This window comes from Stenella coeruleoalba, assembly GCF_951394435.1.
Source record: "Stenella coeruleoalba genome assembly, chromosome: 2".
In the NCBI taxonomy this organism is placed as follows: Eukaryota; Metazoa; Chordata; class Mammalia; order Artiodactyla; family Delphinidae; genus Stenella; species Stenella coeruleoalba.
In genome coordinates, this window is record NC_137147.1 from 14,247,334 (window position 1) to 14,269,417 (window position 22,084).

Here is a 22,084-nt window from a genome sequence, read left to right on the forward strand (position 1 = left end):
GCAGAAATGTGGCTTGCCCCAGCCCAGCCTGCTCCAGCTTACGAAACACTACAGTAGTCTGGGGTTGGGGCTGAGTGACAGTAGCTTCATAACGCCTGTCCCCCTACAAAAGCACTCATAGTCGAAGAGTGACCTTCCTCAACATCACAGGAGGTTTAAGCAGAATCATTTCAGTGAAATGTACAACCGCAGTTTGCAGAAACTAAACAAGTTTCCATTTGCATAAATAGAGATAAAGAAAACCATTGTGCCTTAGCAGTCCATTATCCAAATACCAATTCTGCACTTTCCACCTCAGTTTAAGAGACATTAGGGAGAGGAATGTCACAGGCTCTGGAAGATCAGGGACCCTTGCTTATAATACCTTTGCCCTCTTTATGGCCCAAATAGGAGGCAGTGCGACACTTTCAGGAAAAATGAATATAAACATAGCTAGGTGGGTATTTGCGGGAGAGACTGTGTAAAACCCATTAAGAAGTGTTTGGGGGGGGGGGGATCTTGTTTTGCTTTTTCACATTCATTGCAATTGCAATTGTTTTAAATTTGGCCATTTGTCAGTTGAACCTAAATTCAACTAAGGTTATGGGGAAAACAGTCCAGCAGAGAATAGAACAACAGCAAACGTCGTCCGCCAGACCACGTGGCAGTGACCAAGGGTCCCTGGGGGTGTTCACATGTTTACAGGGGTTGCTGTCCCCATCAGTTCAGCTGGGGCTGGCAGGAGGGCCAGAAAGTCATTAGCACCCCCTGAAGACCTGTTTCCTACCCTGCTTTGTGTGACAGGTTTTCTGTGTGAGTCTAAGCAACTTCTCCTTAAGTGAAAATATTTGTCTTTCAGGGATTTTTTTTTCCTCCACTGAGTGGCAAAGGCCATGTTTGTTTGTCTTAACTCTGAAACTGTTATTGACATAGATGAAGTGTTACTTTTATTAGCTGATCATTACACAGCTTGTATTTGCTGGGTTCCTTTGCATATAATTATGATGTGTAATCTCCTTGTAAGAGTATCTGTCAATAGCATAATTGACTTTACAGTGTTGACATTTTACTCAATAACCTCAGGGATCGGCCCATCCTTAGACATCGGAAACCTGCTTATTTTTAAATTTGCTTGGGCAGAGAGTCCTCAAGACACATTTTCCTCAAAATAACTGCTCCCACGTCTCATAGTTTTATGCCCGTGTCTTCTGCTGCTTCTCCAGTGAAATTTCTTGCAGAGAATACACTGAATGGGACAAACAATTCTAGTCCAAGAAGAACTGTTTCTGGAACTCTTGGGAAATGGGAGCATAAGACTTCTTACATTCATAGAATTATGGGCTGCTTCCCAGGTACAGGCCGTAGCACTCTCCTGGGTCTGAGCCACCTTGTTTTCAACTCTTAAGGCTTTTTGACCCCAAGTGACCTCTCAGGTGGCAGAGAAAAATTAAATGTCCAGGGCTTGCCAGAGGATTGAGAGAGAACTGGTGGAAGGGCCATCCTTCATATGTCAAGAGAGCCCAGAAATTGCATGCATGAACTTGGGAACCAAGTTTCCTGGGTCCATAGCCTGCAGCTGTGTGACCTTGGGCCAGGTGTGCCTGGGCTTCTCAAGAGAAAACCAGCACCTGCCTCATGAGTTATTAGGATTAACACACAGTTACATGCCTGGCGCACAGTAAACATTATACAGGTGTTCAATAAATAAATAATTAGAAAAACAAACAACCCTATTCATAAATGGGAAAGGACTTGAACAGACTTATGTCCAAAGAAGATACACAAGTAATCAATAAGCACATAGAAAAATGCTCAACATCACTAATCATTAGGGAAATGCAAATCAAAACTACAGTGAGATACCACTTAACCCCCATTAGGATGGCACTGTCAAGAAAACAGGAAATAACAAGAGTTGCCAAGGGTGTGGAAAAATTGGAACCCTTGAGCACTGTTGGTAGGGTTGTAAAATGGTGAAGCCACTGTGGAAAACAGGATGGCAGTCCTCCAAAAATTAAAAATAGTAACTGACATATGAGCCATCAATTCCACTCCTGGGTATATACCCAAAAGAATTGAAAGCAGGTTCTCAAAGAGGTATTTGTACATCCATGTTCGTAGCAGCATTATTCACACAGTAGCTAAAACGTGTAAGCAACTCAAGGGTCCATCAGCAGATGAACAAACAAGCAAAATGTGGTATATATACACACAATAGAATATTCAGCCTTAAGATGGAAGGAAGTTCTGATACATGCTACAATATGGATGAACCTTGAGGACATTTATGTTGAGTGAAATAAGACACTCACAAAGACAAATACTGTATGATTCCACTTATATGAGGTACCTAGAGTAGTCCGATTCACAGAGAGAGAACGTAGAGTGGTAGTTGCCAGTAACTATGGAGAGAGGGAATGGGGAGGTAAATTGTTTAATGGGGACAGAGTTACAATTTTACAGGATGAAGGGTTCTGGAGATGAATGCTGGGGATGCCTGCACAATGTTATGAATGTATTTAATGCCACTGAACTGTATGCTTCAAAAGGGTTAAGATGGTAAGGTTTTTTGTTTGTGTATTTTATCACAAACTTTTAAAAAGGAAAAAAAATGAAATGAGTAATGGGGAGAGCCTTATGGATTCATCCAACCTGACCTCCACAGACCTTCCCAGGCCCCCTTTCTGGGTATCTGAAGCTCAGTCCCAACCGCCAGAAAAGGCTTTAGCTTGGGCTTCTGTGCCACCTTGAGGACAGTGCACATTTGTGGCAAAGGCATGGTTTTGAGGAGTCATGACAGTAGTCTAAACCATAGCCTGTTGTAAAATTATAAGGAAGCTCCATTTGATCACCACCTAAGGCTGCTTAATTTCATTTGGATCTCTAAGAACCTCAAGTGAAAACTGTACTTCCCGTGGAACAGGAAGCAAGTCAGAAATTAATGGTTCTATACATACAAAAGATTAATACGTAAGGTCCTGTCCATATAGAGTCACCAGGAAAACCTACGTATCAGCTTTAGATCTACTCCTTGTCATTCTCTTTGTCTTTCCCTTGGAGAAGGTGTTTGTCACAGGAGTTTAGGAAGCCTGCAACCTTCAGTTTTAAGATAGGGTGGGGACCAGTTATACAACTGGAGGGAAAGTTTGCCACTGATCTCTTTCTTTTGTATTGTATTTTGTTTTGTTTTTTAAAAGCCAAGTACCTGTCAGATTTTATCTTCTGAAACCATGGTCTTTGAAGGCAATTCTAAAACTCAGTATGAGGTTATGCTTAGTGGTGGGAAGGAGAGGAGGAAATATTACTAAAGGGAGCGGTTAAAGGGAAAAGGAAAAAACAGTACCAGGAGGACAAAGGATGCACAAGAGTTCCTGCTCGGCTGCCAGCTCGGCTTTTTGTCTTGACTTCTGTCTCTTCTGGTCCAGAAATCTAAACAATGACCAGCAAGTTCCCTGTGTAAAATTTGATCAGCGTTCTGGAGCTGCTCCTCGTGTTTCAAATCAATGGCATTGGTTTGAAAGTCCAGGGGGCTTTTCCTATTGTATCTAAAAATCCTCTGCTCTCCCGGTATGCAGAACTGTGCCAAATGCAAAACGGTTCATAGAGGAGAGTTTTAGGATCACTCCTGTTGTGTTCTGCGATCTAGTACAGAGAGGGAGTCACATTTACCTCAGTCTTTTAAGGGGACGATTTGCAGCTCATGGGAGAAAATTATGCTCCTTCCTGCCCCCGCCCTGGGGGTGACCACTGAGACAGAAGTCCTGGAGTTGTTGGACCCATATGCTTCCTGGCAAGGGCTACCCAGCTGGAGCAAGCATCAGAGGCCCCTGCACCCACTATCTGAAAGATAACCATAATCCCAAATTTTGTATTTACTGTTCCTAGGTTTCTAAAAGTATTTTTGATATCTGTAAATACTGTATTTAGTTTTGCTTGGTTTTGAGTTTTATATAACTAGAATGATACTATATGTCTTCTTTCCAACTTGCTCTTTTTATTCATTATTAAGTTTATTTGGTTTGCTGCATATAGTTGTAACTGATGATGATTTTCATGGCTGTGTAATATTCCACTCTGTGGCTATACCACAATTTTTTTTAAGACATTTGAATTGTTTATAGTTCTTTGCTGTTACAAGCAAAGCTGCTATGGAAATTCCTATACATGGCTCCAGTTTCATTTAAGATGCATGTCCAGGTGTGGGAATTGTTGGTTTGTAAGGTATGAGCATGCTCAGCTTTACCAGATGATGACAAATTGTTTTCTAAAGTGCTTGTATCCATTTACACTCCTACCAGCAGAGTATGATGCTTCCCATTCCTCTTCATCTTCACAAACATTCGGAATTGTCATACTTTGCAACTTCAACCAATCTAGTGAATATGTGACACGATCTCCTTGCATTTTAATTTCCATTTCCCTTCTTACTAAAGATATTGCACAGTTCTTCATATATTTAATTGGCTGCTTGAATGTGCTCTTTGATGGATTGCCTGCTCAACATTTTTATTCATTTTTCTATCAGGTTGTTTCTGTTTTTCTTATCTTTGTAGGAGTTCTTTGTATATTCTGGATATTAATCCTTTATTGACTATATGTGTTACTAATAACTTTTCTAAGTTTGTGGATGGTCATTTCACGGTCCATAGTAATGTCTTTTGATGAATAGAAGCTCTTAATTTTCATGCTTAGTAATCATTTTGTAATGAAATCTAGTGTCTTTAAAAAGCCCCTGTTCCAAGATCGTATGGTCTTCTATAGTTTTTTTCTAAAAGATTTAAAAAGTTTTTCCTACTCATTTAAATCTATAATCCATGTGGAGTTAATTATTTGTATATTGATTTTTTCCAGCAACCTTGCTAAATAAAATAAACCGGCTTAGTAACTTTAATAATTTATCTGTAGATTCTTCTATGTATAAAATTATATCTTATATAAATAATGGTGTGGATTTTTCTAATTCTTATATCTTTTATTTTTCCTGTCCTATTGCAGTTAGGACCTCTGAGTAAAAGTAATGGTAATAGACATCTTTATATTGTGTCTTATTTTAAAGGGAGCTATGTTATTGAACAATTGATAGAATGTTATAGGTTTTTTTAGGAAATATACTTTATCATAACAAAAAAAATTCCTTCTATTTTTGGCTTGCTATGATACTTTATCATAAATGGTTGTTGAATTTCATCAACGAAATGTTTACATCATTTAAGATAACTATAAATTTTTTCTCTCATTGGTTTTTTTTTGTTTTTTTGGTTTTTTTGCGGTACATGGGCCTGTCACTGCTGTGGCCTCTCCCGTTGCGGAGCACAGGTTCCAGATGCACAGGCTCAGCGGCCATGGCTCACGGGCCCAGCCGCTCTGCGGCATGTGGGATCTTCCCAGACCGGGGCACGAACCTGTGTCCGCTGCATCGGCAGGCGGACTCTCAACCAGTGCGCCACCAGGGAAGTCGATCAACCCTCTCATTGTTTTTTACTTGGTGAATTACATTATAAATTCCCAATTTTGAGTAAAATCTGCATTTCTGATATGCTTGTGATACATTATATTTTTTACATATTGCTAGTGTTGGTACGCTAACATCTTAGGTATGAATTTTGCATATTTGTCCATGTCCATGTTTCTCTAGTGCTATTTTTATCTAGTTTTCATGTCAGGATTACATTATTCTCATATAATGAATTAAAGAGTATTCGCTATTAGATTCTCTGAGATTAGGTAAGATTGGAATTATCTATTGCTTAATGTTTGATGGAACTTACTTGCAAAACACTGTGGAGCTGGTGTTTTCTTTGTGGGGTGATTTTTTTTTTTTTTTTTTTTTTGCGGTACGCGCGCCTCTCACTGCCGTGGCCTCTCCCGTTGCGGAGCACAGGCTCCGGACGCGCAGGCTCAGCGGCCATGGCTCACGGGCCCAGCCGCTCCGCGGCATGTGGGATCTTCCCGGGCCGCGGCACGAACCCGTGTCCCCTGCATGGGCAGGCGGACTCTCAACCACTGCACCACCAGGGAAGCCCCTGTGGGGTGATTTTTAACTATTGATTTAATTTCTTTAATGATTATAGTATAATTTATTTTTTATTTCTTTTAAAATTCATTTTGGTAACTGTAGGGATTTGTCCATTTCACCTGTTTTCAAATATGTTGGCATAAGGTTGTATCTATTCTCTATTTCATTGATTTCTGCTACTTTATAATTTCCTTTCTTTCTTTGAGCTTATTCTTTTTTGTTGTTTGGTCTGGATTGGATACTTTTATTTTAAACTTTTCTTCTTTCTATATAAAAGTTTAAGGTTATAATTTCCTTCAAACTACTGCTTAGTTGCATCTGTAAGTTTTGATATCTTTTATTTTTATTATTGTTGCAGGTTCAAAGTATTTTCTAATTTCCATTTTGATTCCTTCTTTGACCCATACATGTTTTTAAAAGTGTGTCTTTAAATTTTCAAACCTAGGAGGAGATGGTTATTTCTTATTTTTGCTTTTAGTTACCTCTTCAACATTGATTATTAATTATAATACATTGTGGTCAGAGAATTGACCTGTAAGATACTGCTTTTTTGATATTTGTGGAGACTTGCTATGTGGTCTAGTAGTGTATATCAGTTTTTATAAATATTTTGTGTGTGCTTCAAAATAATATACCTTCTCCATTATGAGCACATGTTCTATGTATGTCCATTAGATCAAATCTACCTATTAACCATGTCTGTGTGTGTTTTGGGAGGGGGCTGGTGGAGGGAAGGAAGGAGGGAGGGAAGGAGATGTGGGTTTGATCATTTCTCCTTATAGCTCTTCCAATTTGGAGTGTATTTTGAAGCTATCTTATTGGAGGTCTCCATGTTTAGAACAGTTATATCTTCCTGGTGAATTGAACCTTTATGAATGTTTAATGACTCTCTTTATCTGTAATAATGATTTTTGCCTTAAAAATCTATCTTATCTGGTTTTAATGTAGCTACACCAGCATGGCACGATGTTTTTCCTCCTTTTACTTTTAACCTTTCTTAATCCTTATGTTTTTGGTTCATCTCTTATAAGCAGCATATGGCTTTTTAAAAAGTCTGTGTTAATGATCTTTACCTTTTAATGAAGATTTTTAGCCCATTTTAAATGACATATTTGGATTTATTTCTACCATCTTAGTTTGCATTTGTTTGTCCCCCCTTTTCCAGATTCCTTTCTAACATTGTTTTAAATTGATCATGATTCTTCCACTCCTCATTCCTTTTACCCCTCTTCTGATGGTTTAGAAATTATATATATTTTTCTCTTCTTTTAGTGTTGATCCTTGAACTTTTAACATGAATATTTTAAAATGTGTAGAGTTAATCAGTATCTTTAACCTCCTGATCGATACAAGGCCCCTGGAATGCTTTAACTTCTGTTCTCTTCACCTCCCAAATGATATGCTACATTTGTCGAGGACTTTAGTTCTATTTCAGTTTCTCGTTTGTTTGTTTTTTTTAAGTCAGTTGTTACTATAGTCAGCCCTCCGTATCCACAGATTCTGCATCCATAGATTCAATCAAAATATTCGGGGAAAAAAAAGAATTCCAGAAAGTTCCAAAATTGAAAATTTGTTTGCCCTGTGCACCAGCAACTATTTACATTGCATTTACATTGAATTAGGCATTATCAGTAATCTAGAGATGATTTACAGTGTATGGGAGGATGTGCGTAGGTTATAAGCAAATACTATACCATTTTATATAAGGGACTTGAGCGTTTGCAGATTTGGGTACCTGTGGGGATCCTGGAACCAAAACCCCACAGACACCAAGGGACGACTCTATTGTATTGTCTGGTCAATACCTGAATACATTTTCTTTGCTTATCATTTTTTTTCTTGCATCTGAGACCTTTCTTCTTGTTTTTATTTTTCATTTTTATTTTACAGTGGAGTATAGTAGATTTACAATGTTGTTAGTTTCAGGTGTACAGCAAGGTGATTCAGTTATACATACACATATATCTATTGTTTTTCAGATTCTTTCCCTATGTAGGTTATTACAGAGTACTGAGTAAAGTTCCCTATGCTATATAGCAGGTCCTTGTTGATTATCTATTTTATATATAGTAGTATGTATATGTTAATCCCAGCCTCCTAATTTATCTCTCCCCTCCACCTTTCCTCTTTTGTAACCATAAGTTTGTTTTCTAAATCAGACCTTTCTTTTTGGATCATTTTCTTTTTTTTCCTGAAAAATATTCTTAAGAAGTTCCTATAGATGAGTATCTGCTTTTAATTAAAGTCTTAAATTTTTGTCTGAAAACATATTTATTTTGCCTTCATTCTTAGACAATAGTATTGTAGTTTGACAGTTTTTTTTTTTCTCTTTCACTTTGAGAATATTGTTCCACTTTCATCTCTGTCACTGGTTTTATCTTAATTGCTACTTCTCCTTAGGTAATGTGTTTCCTTTCTACTCCTTTTTTTTTTCTTTGTATTGTCTGTGATGACTATGATGTATCTAGATATGCATTTCTTTTTATTTATCCTCCATGGGATTTGTTGGCTTTCTGAATCTGAAGATTGGTAACTTCCATCAAAACTAGAAAATTCTCAGCCATTTTCTATTCTGGGATTGGATCTTCCCCATTTTTCCGTTCACCCTGGAACTCCAGTTAGATTTATATTGGATCTTCTTACTGTGTGCCATATTACCCAATCTCTCTTCCATATTTTCAATCTCTTCATCTCTCTCTGCTGCATTTTCTATCATATCTTTAGCTCCATCTTTCAATTCACCAATTTTTTTTTACTTTTTTTGTTTTACAACTCAATTACATTGAGTTTTTTAATTTCAGGGATTATCTTTTTTCAGCTCTAGAAATTCTATTTGATGCATTCCAAAACCTGTCTGCTTGGTTTTAATAATCCAGTCTTTCTTTCTAATATTTGTCAATTCCTTCTTTTATTTTTTTATACATAGTTTACATTCTGTGCCTAATTATTGCACTATTTTCAGACTTTGCAGTTCAGATTCTATAGGATGTTTTTTCTGTTGTCTCTTTATGTTGGTGTATTTCTTTTGTGTTTAATGATTTTTTTTTTAATTGTGAAATATGTTCCTTAAAATCTTATCTGTGGGAATTCTTTGTGGCCTGGGTTTAAAGTATGTTCTTCCAAAAAGGGTTTGTATTTTCTTCTAGTAGGCACAATTGGGCACTTGAAACTAAATTTAGCTTAAGGTCTTTTGGTCCACACAGTAGAATTCTGGCCTCATACCCGCAAGACTTCAGGCTTGTGGTTAAAAATTCTCAAGGGAGGCTTTTCTTGTCTCCAGTTCCATCTGGAGCTGAGGTCAAGGCTGGCTTTTATCCCCATTGTCTGCCTGTGAGGGGCAGTTATTTTTCCCTAGGATCTCATTGAAGGCGTCATCATTCAAGGGTCCTAGCTTTTTATGTGGCATTTTTACATTCATACGTTCCTAGTGGCCTTTTTGGTGATTTTAGGTTATGAGCTTCTACTTGAATGTTTGATTAAACTTGATATACAGGAATCCTGATGGCCTCAATTGTGGCTTGCTTTCTTCAAGAGAGCATTTGCTTTTAAAATTTCTGCTGGTAGCCTGGGGACCAATGCATCCAAGGCCACTTTAACCCCCTCAAGGGGCCACAGAAACCCGGGAGCTGCCAAAATCAATCCTCCTGCCGCTCCCTCCCCCTAAGATTGGGCTCTTGTCCCAGGGCTAGAGGAGGCATTTGCTTCACGAAAACCCTGCCTTTCTTGGTTGCCTACTGCTCACGTTTCAGATTCTGTCCCGTTTTTTTTTAGATTTTCGTCTGTGTGTGTGTGAAGTTCTTTTGGTACATGTGCATTGATGTAGAGCTTTAAGAGTACCCTTATTTTCCAGGGAACCCAACAATGACTCAGAAATATGTTGCTGCCCTTTATCCAGTATCCTTTGTATGATAGTTGGAAGAATGCCTTCTAAATATCTCCTCTGCCAACTGGCTGGAAATGGAAGCTTCAGGTCATCTCTTGTCCTCTGTGTCTTTCTACCTACAGTCGGTTTTGGACAGAAGCGCCGCACTTCGAGTGCTGCTTCTATAATCCCATTAATTGCACCTTCTTTTCACAGTTGGCAAAAGACCAGTATTCTCAAGTAAATCCCTAAGGAGGACAACTTCACCCTCAATGCTAGCTAGGTTTAAAACCACCAGCTCCAGAGAGAGAACCCTAGTACACAAGTGAAAGGTGGAGACAACACTGATGAGATCAATACTGATGATACGATAATGGAACAAATCATGAACCCGTAAAAAAAACCAGCAAAATGGCCATGTCTGATCAGAAGCTATACCTTAACTTGTTAGTTGCAAGCGTTGCTCATTGTCAGCCTGAACTAATGTGATTTCTCACCTTTTATGTTCAGTATTTCCTGCCCACCCACCCCCACCCCCCCGGCCAATTTGACAAGAGAATGAATACCAGGTTTTTATTTGAGATGAATAACATGCGGTTCTGTGTCATCCTAGTAGAATCAGGTGGCTTTAATTTATGCTCACATGAGTGTTGTGAGTACTGTTACATAGAAACTCAGCTGAAACTGAAAAATGGCAGGCATTTCAGATGTATCGAGTGTTCATTTTAATGAATGATTTTTAAGGAGGTGGTTAGAAATCCCCCTTCCAACATGTCCAGGTTGCCCGGTTTCTTCTTTTAAAGTAGTTGGTTCCCCGGAATGACAGCCCCTGCAGCAGGAGGTCTCTGACACCAAGTCAGTGCAGCCAGCATGTCCCACCATGAACAACCTTGCATCGAGTGATTAATAATTGAAGGAGCTTGTCTCTTCCTGCTGAGCTTGTGTGTAATTTATGGATCAGGAGCCCATGCTAAAATCTCAGGGAAAGCTAATTGTATCAATATCGAGTGTGAGAGAGATGTATTTATATTGTAATTCTGACTCCGTGAAGTTACGTCTGTGTACCTGTTTTCACCCAGAAATATTGTCAAATGGTAAGTTGTTTCCTGTCTTCATCACAGTAAGCTTGCTTCCTGGGGGGGACGGAGACATTTCAGTTTCCTGCCTGAGCCGTCTTTGAGATCTAGCAGGGCCACCTCGGATGAGTCACGGGGCTCCCTGAGTTTATTCTCTTTGTCTGTGAAGTGGTTGTGTGGGGCCAGCGCTGCAAGGTGTGGGTTGTGGAATCCCTGTTGACGTGCAGTGTGTTTCCAGGAGGAACCAGAGACCCTGCACTGCACAGCCTTGAATTCATGAGCTAGGGAAGTGATTTGCTTCTCTCTTATCCTTCACTTCTATGATGCCTTTAAGAAGAAGGTCTCAGTGTGATTCTGCTGTGTCTTGAGTGCTTCTCTCATGCTTGCTTATATCCTTGTTGTTTTTTTTTTAAGTATAGTTGATTCACAATGTTGTGTTAATTACTGCTGTACAGCAACGTGATTCGGTTATACTCATATATACATATTTTTAAATATTCTTTTCCATTATGGTTTATGCTTGCTTATATCCTTGAAAGAGAAAGAGAGAAAAAGAAGTTCTCAGGCTCAGAACGTTCCCTCTTATGATAGCATGGCACTGAAATGTACCGTTGCTTTCATTCTGGTGTATTTCTCCCACTCCTCTACCCTGCACCCCAAACGTTTTACTTAAAAATATGTTTCACCTGTGGAAAAAAAAAGAAAGAGAAGCACAATGAACACCATATATACCTTTCACCCAGATTCACTAAGAATTAGATTTTTGCAACACTTGCCTTTTTCTTACTCTTTTGCTCCCGGAATTCTCTCCCTCTCCTCTCCCGCTCCGTCTCCCTCTTCATAGGTGCTCAGAGATGTATCAAATTCTGCTTAACTGTGGTAGTGAAGTGAATCATAAGGCCCATGTTGTTAAAAAAAAATATAAGGATTCAGAACTGAATTGATTTTCTAAAAGCCAACCATAGCCCAGTCAACTCATCCAAGTATAGCTGGGTTCATTCAGAACCCTTTTAGGTTAGTTCAGTAGACTAATTATTTGGGGATTTCACAAGAGTTAACCTGCAACAGCAGCAATCCTGAGAACCATTGTACGGGACTTTCATTTTCATTCACTTTAATACCTCTTCATAGCTACCTGTACAATTTATTACATTTACCCAGTTTCATGTTTGGTAATACCTCACAGGAGTCTTTCCCTGGCCACTTTTGTGCATCCAAGACACAGCCAAAAAACAGGAAGTCTGCAGAAAACGTATCGCAGAGACCATACCCCAAAGCACAGGGGCTGTCTGTACAGGCAAGCCCGTGAGGAACTTCTGTCTCCGAGCCTCTTCCCTCTTACTTTTTGCTGCATTCCCATCAGCCTGCTGACCTGGCCTAGAAGGAAAATGGGACTGCTTGGGGCAGCAGAGAGAGCTCTGGGCAGGCAGACAGCAAGAGAGGGGCCCGTGTCAGAATTCTCAGGCACCCCTAAGAGCCGTCTTCTGTGCTTGGAACTTTTCATTTTATCGTCACATAGCCCCGTAAGGCAGATGAGGGGCCTGTAGAAGGTCTCACTAATAAACAGTGTTGGGATGTGAACCCCAAAGTCTGTCTGTCTTGAAAGGCAGGCTGTTTCTATAAGGACTTTGGGGAGGGGGTGTCGATCTGGGATCACAGAGTGCAAGACAGCTGCTGGGATCCTTACGGAGCCTGCTAGGACTTTATCATACAGATGCACACATTGTCATTGTCACGGTTTATCGTGATGATCTTAAGGCATCTGGCAAGGATGGAATTTTGATAACGGCCCTCATGAATTTTGCTGGTGCATGTTATGGGGGCGGGGGGTTCCTCACCACCAGCCTAAATTTTTTTTTTTTGTCAGATAATCTAAAATTGAACATTGGGCTCTTTATTTTTTTTTAATTTATTTATTTTTAATTTTTCATCTTTATTGGAGTATAATTGCTTTACAGGGGTGTGTTAGTTTCTGCTTTATAACAAAGTGAATCAGTTATACATATACATATGTTCCCATATCTCTTCCCTCTTGCGTCACCCTCCCTCCCACCCTCCCTATCCCACCCCTCTAGGTGGTCACAAAGCACCAAGCTGATCTCCCTGTGCTATGCGGCTGCTTCCCACTAGCTATCTACCTTACGTTTGGTAGTGTATATATGTCCATGCCTCTCTCTCGCTTTGTCACAGCTTACCCTTCCCCCTCCCCGTATCCTCAAGTTCCACCAGCTTAAATTTAACGGAGCACCAGCAGGAAGGAGATGCCTGCTACACCATTTACACCAAGGACTCTCCTCGCCTCTTCCTTTCTCTTTGGCCTGCAACAGGATCTCCCTGAGCCTCGAGGCCCACAGGGGTGGCAGGAGAGAAAGGGAAGGGGCTCCAGACTGACTCTCATTGGAGGGCCCACCCCATAGCCTTTCTGCCGGGGCCGCTTCCTCAGGGAGTGTCTGGGAAGACGTGCTGGTGGAGACCCACAGCCATCTCCCCAGACTTCCTACTCTCTGCCAAACAATCCCATCTGCTCCGACACTTGCTCGGTGTATCTGTTGTGGGTCCACTCCGTGCCTGGCACAGTGCTAGCCCCTGAGGACAGATCAATGACTTGTGGTGCTAACTCTTTAACGGGAACCACCGACACTGGACATCACCACACGATCATAGTGATGGTGGGAAGTGCTGTCTATGGAGGGAACGTAGGGTGCTTACAGTTGGGGCTGTGTAGGAAGAAAAAGTGTGCCCATCTTCCCAAGATCTAGAAATATATTACCCGTGGATGAGTCTACGGGAAATGGGGCCAACATGGTACAGTGGAACATTCTCCTCCCTGCCCAAAACCTCCGGCCCTCCCATCCAAGGCCAGGGAGGCCATGTCTTCCACAAACCTCCTTGTGCCCTCCCTCTGCCCCCTCCAGCTGTAAGTAACCCTCCCCACCTGTGTGTCTTCATCTCTGATCACTGCCTCTTATGAACACCTTCTGTGTGCCAGGCACCATCAGAACCACAGCTGCCGTGCAGACAGGATTGGTGCTCATTCCACAGAGTGTATGGCCGACCCAGGAATAAGCATCACCGTCCTTGCCGCTATGCCAGGCGCTGGTCCAGGTGCCGGCAGGCGTTCGCCCACATCCTCAGCCCAACAACCCCGTGAAGCAGGGGGCAGGTACTATACCCACTTTGCCAGTAAGGAAGCACAAGGGAGGTCCGTTCACTGCTCAGACATGTGGACACAATAACATGATCAGAGGTGTGATGGGTGCTGTCGGGTCCCGATGGGAATATATAGCAGGTGACCTAGTTGTAGGGAAATCACAAAAGAGTGAGAGTCGGTCTGATGATGTTACGAAGAGCTCAAGCTTAAGACTTTGGTTCTCATCCCAGCTCTGCTACTCATTAGCTGTGTGGCTTTAAGTAAATTACCAGACATCTCCAGACCTCACTTCCAGCATCCGTAAAATAAGGATGCTAATATAACCACTTTATAGAGTTAAACGCAATCATCTGTGCAGACGCAGCAGGGCGCCTGGCAGGTGGTGAGTTTAGTAGATGGTAGCTTATTGCTGTCTCGTCTGTGCTCTAACCATGACTTGCTTCTCTGTTCATCTGTGCACATTTTTGTGACAGTCAGGATTTGATTCCACCTCGGATGCCTCCCCCCGGCACCCTCCCTAAGGCCGTGCATTTCTATTAGGTGTGCAGTGAATATTTGTGGAATGAATGAATGAGGGAAGGGACGCAGGAGTGAGTAGCTGTCACCACATGGCAGGTGTCTCTTTTTCCTGAACATCAGATTTAGTCCTCCAACAAAAGGCTCCTACCAGAGCCGCTTTAGAGCAGAGCGGGCTTTTTTCTCTGAAGTACCCAGCCAGCATCGCCCGGTGGTGTCTCCTCCGCGGTGTTGATGGGTATGTGAAACCAAGCACAGCTTGATTTTTATGGTTTAATAGAAGAGATGGCGCTTCCACCGCTGTCACTTCAAAAGAGTGTTGTTTTGATGTCTCAGCTGCACAACTTGAGTGAAAATGTCAGTGATAGGAGATAAGCAGGGAAGACGGAGGTGTCAGGATTTAGGACCCTGTCTTCAAAGTGGACCCACCTGTTGGGGCATCGCCGGATTGGATGTCAAAGCGTCTGCTGTGGCAACTCAGTGGGCTGCTGGGTGTCTCGTCACAGGGGTTTAATCCGTGTCCTCTCTTGTCTCCCGTTCCCCGCCCCTCTCCCCGCCGCTGTCCCCCGCCCCGCAGGAATGGCCTCACCAGCTGCCGGATGCGGACTGAGAGCGAGCCTTCCTGTGGCTCCCCGGTGGTCAGTGGAGACCCCAAGGAGGATCACAACTACAGCAGTGCCAAGTCCTCCAACGCCAGGAGCACCTCGCCCGCCAGCGACTCCGTCTCCTCCTCCTCGGCCGACGACCACTACGAGTTTGCCACCAAGGGGAGCCAGGAGGGCAGCGAGGGCAGCGAGGGCAGCTTCCAGAGCCACGAGAGCCACAGCGAGACGGAGGAGGATGACAGGAAACGCAGCCCGAAGGAGGCCAAGGATGCTCTGGGGGACAGCGGCTACGCGTCCCAGCACAAGAAGCGCCAGCACCTCGCCAAGGCAAGGAAGGTCCCCAGCGACACGCTGCCCCTCAAAAAGAGACGCACGGAAAAGCCCCCCGAGAGCGATGACGAGGAGATGAAAGAGGCGGCGGGGTCACTCCTGCACTTGGCGGGGATTCGGTCCTGTTTGAATAACATCACCAATCGGACGGCAAAGGGGCAGAAAGAACAAAAGGAAACCACAAAAAATTAAAAACAAGTCACTGATTTGTTTTGAACTTACGGCCATTTGGTTTCAGCATGTCAGGAGATTTCTAATGATTTGTGGCAATATCAGCAATTTATTATTCTTTTTTCTTTTTTCTTTTTTTTTTTTTTTTTGGTTTGGTTTTCTTCCTTTCTTTCTTTCTTTTTTTTTAATTTGCCCCCCTCCTTTGTTTTGGACCCTTAAGAATTTTATGTTTAAAGGAGATTGAAGCCATAGAACTCATATTGACACTCAGCTGTTTTACAAAAGCTTTTCATTATCTGAAGACAAAACCGCAAAAGCCAAAATTACCATTGCTTCCTCCAGCTTGTCAGAAACCCGTGGCTGAATCCACAGGGATGGCAACAGTAATGCCACGGGGATACATATCTGGCACTTAGAAGGCACGTGTGCAGAGTAACCATCGATCAGGCCCAACCTTTAGGTTTAAAAGGTCAGGATGTGCACCCAGTTGGGTTCGCTGACTGAATGCACATAAGGCAACTGAGGAGAAGGAAGGAGCAGACCCAAGCTCGTGGCGCTGGGCATCAAATTGTGCCAGGAAACCCTTGGCATTGCCCCAAGCGTGCGATGCAGGGGTGGGTAGGCGGTCACCAGTCCTCTGTGCTTCTTAACCGTGAAGCCTAGTAGCATCTTCCGGGGTGGACACTGGACCATTCATGTTCAACAGGTGTCAGTGACTCATGAGAAGAAACTGGGTCAGTTTTTAGTGATGTTGCTAATCACTGAATTCTGTTCTACATTAAATGAAGAGAAGGTTCCACAAGCCATAAGCCTGAAGGTTGGTCCTGCACACACGCGTGTGCACACACACACACAGACACACCACACACACACACACACACACACACACACACACGAGAGAAAAAGAAAAAAACTGATGCAAAAAACAAGCTATGTCTTCTTAACTGCCCAAGTGAAAATCAAGTTCCAAAAAATTACAGTAGCTGTTAACAAAGGAAATCATGGTACAAATCTTTTTCTGTCTGTCAAAACCATTTGATCCAAGTGAAAGCAAAACAAAACAAAAAGCTACAGAACCTGCCATTAGTATTGTGGTGTATTTTTAAAAGATGAAAGGCACATTGATGGACAACTAAAGTAAAACATGGCAAAAAAGAAAGGAAAACAAATTCCTATACTGCCCTCAAAATGGAGTTTGCAATTAATGTCAGTCAAGGTTCATCTTTGCGAAAATCAATGATTTCCACATTCAGCCAGTGTAGCCAGCAGAAATTTCTGATCCACAATGCATGGAATTCCTTTGAAAAAAGAAAAAAAAAAGAAAAAAAAATCACAAAAACACAAACTTTTTTTATTCAAAAATAAAGTTCTTGTAAGGTAAACAATGTATTTAGCATGAAGCATGAATTATTTTCATATAAATATAGAAAATAGAGAAAAGGCTATGCCTCTAATTTTTAAGCCCTTAGGCTTAGAGGTTCTTTTGGTTTTCTTCTTTTTTTCCTTTTATTTTCCTTTCCTTTAATTTCTTTCGTTGTTTTTTTCCCCCCTTTTTTCCAATTATTTTGTTTTTGTTTTTTGAAGCAGGTGTTTAAGGTTTAACCTTCTTCAGGGACAAATTCTGACTGTTGGGGAGCTTACTCTGCAATACAAAATCTCTTCATGTTCTGGTAGGGCCTGGATGGTGGAGCTCTGCACTGCCTTGTCTGCACTTCAGCCCCGACCCCCTCTGATTCTCTGTTGAAAAGTGTGTCCTTTCTCTTTGTCTGTACATGTTTACCATGACGCAATAATTTGAGGGCAAACTTAGTAGTGAGTGTGTATGATAGAATCAAGAGAATTATGGGACGCTGACTTGAGAAAACCATGACCATGATTTGGTTTCGAGGAAAAAGGCAGTGAATAATTATGCAAATTCACCAGGAGAAGGGGAAACACACTAATGGGCCTTATTGGATGAGGGTGTGAGTTAGGGTACACGTGAAGGAGGAAGTGACACGGGTGTTGGAAGGACCAGCCCCAGATGTTTTCCCGTGACGCCATCTCATGGTGGGAAGGAGGGGCTGGCCGTCTCTACCACCTGGGCACACGAGCCAACCTGGAATGAAGCCCACCTAGATTGTGAGCGCTGAATCTAGACAACCAGATGATGCCACGCAGACCAGAAACTCCTGTTATCTTTGCCTAAAAGAAATGATCTGGGGAGATCCAGAGAACCCTCTAAAAGAATTTGATCTTCCACCCACATGGAAGGGAATTTTAAAACATAAACAAAAATGCCCACTCCCATGGCTCAAGATATGCTGGTGAGGGAGAGGGAGGGAACTGGGGTGATCTTGATTTTTAAGATAGGACAGGGTGGGCCATTGTGGAGCCCATCTGCCAGCATCAGGCACTGTCAGAAGCTCCATCAGCCAGGACGGTGAAAATTAACTGGTGCATTGTATTCCTCTGGGTTGCTGCTGAGAGAACCTGAGGGGAAAAAAAAAAAGATCTACGCCCCTACACAGGTCAGATTCATTACCTGAACCTGAAAACTTCCAGCATACTTGTTCAGGGTGTAGATGGGAATAAGGATGTCTTTTTGAAGTGCTCTGTTCCCTCTGTCTCCCCAAACATCTGACACCCCAAAAGCCATCCACAGCTGTGGAACCTGGGCGACACTTTCTGTGTTGTCACCTGACTGAGCCCACCTCAGTCCCCCACCCTCACCCCACCCCCAAGGTCAAATTCAGACTTCCCTTCTGAAAGACAGAGGTAAACATCCAGGACTGTTTCTGGCAGGGGATTTCTTCCAATTCAAACCCCACCGTGGGCTGTCTCCCCTCATTTCCTTTTTCTAAAGGAGCAAAGGCCTCTTTTAGAAAATAATAAAATGCAATGTGTGTGATTTACTTTTCTGATCTCTTTGAGAAATAGATAAGTATCTTATAAAAGTGTGTTCTTAACTCCAGAACCACTCTTTTTGCATAAATACCTCATCGGGCAGCTTTCTAAGTGTTATTTTTCCCGAGTCTCCCTCAGTCCCTCCGTAGGAGCCGCTGGGAGACCTGGGGGAAACTTTAGTGAGGGTACTTTCTTCTATTTTTCTTCTGTTTTTGGAGGCATACACATTATGCATAACCAAAACAATGGCTCAATTGTGTTTAACTTTGTATTTTGATTGTTGAGGAAAAAAAAAAAAGTATCGATGTGTATGTGGCCGTTTGTAGTGAATTCATTGCAGAATGAGGTTGTCCATGTCCTTGCCAAGCCAAGGGGCAGGAGGCACCCTCTCTCACCCCCTCCTCCAAGAGCAGTAGAGAATTTAAGCACAAGCCTATTTGTGAAAGAATATTTTGCTCAAGTGTAATCACTTTAGTCTTGGAATTTCTTCCCAAACGTCAGGTGTTCTTTTAGCTTCCAAACTAGCCTATGTACTCATTAGTCTGACAAAAATTGCCTGAGCACCGTTCAAGGGGTGTGGTGTTTTTGCTTTCATTTCTCCTGCTGGGAGAAGTGGCGTTTCATGTGTCATTCCAGTATCTCACATACTCACGTGGGGCAGGGGGGAGGGGAAAATGGGGAACTATAGCAATATTTGAAGATGCTTTTGGAAAACAAACGTGAACACATCCGTCGGCACCATGACATCTACAGTTACTTGCTGTTGGTCCTCGGACACATTTAAGAGAAGGAGATTGTAAGCTCTTTTTTCTTAAATGATATACACGTAGACAGTTATTTTTATGCTTCTACAGTTGTCTTTTATCTTTACCTAGTATTATGTGGAAAAAGTTTGCATCATAGATTTTTCCCAGCCTTATGATATACCCTAAGCTCCTACTTCCCTTCCCCCTCTCTAAGCAGTATATATACGTTCAAGAGTTCTTTGGTAAAACTGTCTATCTGAAACTAAAATGAACCCAACCCACATCGAGATGGTGGTGTGAGAAAACCCTGGCCAAGACAACTGTAGCAGGTTTTAGTCTTGGGGCTGAGTTTTTAGAAGGGATGTGTGGGAGGCTTTTCCTAAGAGCTGATTTTCAGCATGTCTAGCCCTTGCTAGGCATAGCTGTGAATACCACGGGGCCACTGGAGAAGGCCATCGCACTGAATGTTGGTCTCACCCGGGACGGCTTCAGGCTGTGGGCTCTGTAGAGTGAAAACCGTCCGGATGGCTTTTGCGCCCAACTCAGTCCTGGGACGCGGCAGGACTGCTCGGCACCAAGCGCTACCAGTTCCTCCTTTCAGTGACCGCCACTCCACGTGTGTGGGCCCTTGGCCTCTGTCATCAAAGGGCTCTCGGAGAAGGAATCAGAGTTATGTACAAGTGACCTACATGGGAGGGTTTTCCATATGGGATTGGATTCAACTCAATGTGACTTCTCTTTCCCTTTTAAACTTGATTCAGGTTGGGACTCGTTTCTTTCTGGTGGATCACAGCTGCCCAGATGTTGCCTTTTTCTTTTTTATGTTTCTGTAGAGGAGTACTTTTCTTTCATCTTCAGGATTTTTTTTTTTTTTTTTTTTTGCCACCAAAAGAACACATTTGAACTCCGTGTCCCCTCTTGATTGTGACTTAACCAGTGTTGACAGTTAAATCCTTTGTGTCGTAGGTCCCAGCTCGAATACTATATCAAACACTGTTATGCACATAATGCAGCACTGTGATCTAATTTAAATAATACTTTTTTATTATTTATACTACTATATATAATATACATCAACACTTTTGCTATATAACCTAAGTGATAACCCTCTTTTTAGTTACCTGCCAAAACTCCGGGACTTTGGTTTATATTGCAGTTAACACAGTTACAAAGTTGTAATGGTGTCTTTTTTTTTCTTTTCTTTGTAACGGAATGTGTAAATCAAAGTATATACGTTGTGTGGTGTTCCCCCTTCTGGAATCCCATGAGGATTTACACATGGCATTCAGTGTTCTGTATAGTCCCGCCTGCCTTTGTGAATTCATCTGTCAACCCCTCTTCCTTTGAGAGAGAGCCGGTGATGGTGGTCAACTCCTGTTCTCTCTCTCTCTCCCCTACTGGTTATTCTTGAATTAAGCACAGACTCATCAGCTCCGTTGCTTTATCATGAATATAGCGTGTGACCTTGCAATTCTTCCACAGTTCAGCAAACAAGTGCTAGCTTCACTGACCAAAAATTAAGGAAGGAAAATCCGATTTTTAAAACGATCCATCTTTTAACAGCCGAAACCAATGTGTCTATGGTGCTGCATTTTGCTGTCTGTCCTACTTTTGAAATCAGACTTGGGTGAAAGATCACTTCTGACTTACTGTGATCATGCTCACAAGTACCCTTCCTGTTCGTTTTGTTAGTGTTGAAATCAAGACTATTTATTTGGAATAGATGCAACAGTGTTGTCCACTGTATTTCATTTGCAAAAGTTGAGAATAGCCTTCCCTACTTTTTGCAAAAAGTTAATATTCCATATTGGATTCTCAAAGACTTCGATATGGTGAATCTATCAAACCTAGAAATTGTCTTTCATCCTTTCATGACTGTGGCCTGAGTTCCCAACCCCTCCCTTTTTTTTAGATGAAACCCTTAGCACAATTTCAGTTATTTAAACACTCAGCATTTCTTGAGTATGTATGTTGAGACATCGACGCTCACAGCTGATTCAGTAACCAGTTTCCTGCTGTCATTCACACTCACTACTTATACTGCCATGGTAACAATGTGGAAGAAACAAGTATCCGTGTATGTCTGGGAAGCATTATACACTTGTACATTTTTTTTATACTCTGATTCTGTAACATTTCTGAGTTCTGCTTTTGTTTTACAGAAAAATAAATAAATAACAGTGATAAAGCAATCAGAAGACAAGAGGTTTACTCTCAATACTTAGGGTCATGTGACCTCTGGCCAATAGACCTCGATGGCCAAATTCATTTACTAGAGTAATAAGGTTTCAAAAGCCAATTTTTTTCGGTATTTTTTTCTGTATGAAACTGCCAATATCATGACTAGAAAGGGAGAACCATAGAGGAGACAGTGACGTTCAGTTGCGTTTGTGTTACCTAGAGGAGCGGTGTGGAAGCAGGCACAGTCCGCCGAAGTTTAGGGACCTGATGGTGTTGCTTTGGAGATATTCATACTTGCATTTCGCATTCTTCGTATGTAATCATATTGCCAAAGACAAACTATTTCATCATTTATTGTAAATAACACTTTTCCCCAGACCTACCATAAAGTTTCTGTGATGTATTGTCTTCCAGTTGCAATAAAAATTACTGAGTTGCATCAATTGAAGAAAAATGCCACGTAGTATTGTGTGCACCGCGTCTCCACGTGCAAATGCTGAGCAGTAAAATCATTTCTATTTCTTACCTGCACTAGGGTATGTGTTCTGTTTTTTACGGTCTGGTG

At 41.9% G+C, this 22,084-nt stretch overlaps 1 protein-coding gene across 7 annotated transcripts in view; it reads left to right on the forward strand.

Moving 5' to 3' along the window:
- Positions 1-19,621, forward strand: part of FOXN3 (forkhead box N3) — a 402,973-nt gene extending 383,352 nt beyond the window's left edge. For all 7 annotated transcript variants that reach the window (XM_079914685.1, XM_079914683.1, XM_079914684.1 and 4 more), the window contains one exon: positions 15,178-19,621. In XM_079914685.1, coding sequence (XP_079770811.1) covers positions 15,178-15,727 — 550 coding nt within the window. In that variant the 3' untranslated portion in view covers positions 15,728-19,621. The remainder of the gene's footprint in view (positions 1-15,177) is intronic.
- The last annotated feature ends 2,463 nt before the right edge of the window (positions 19,622-22,084 follow it).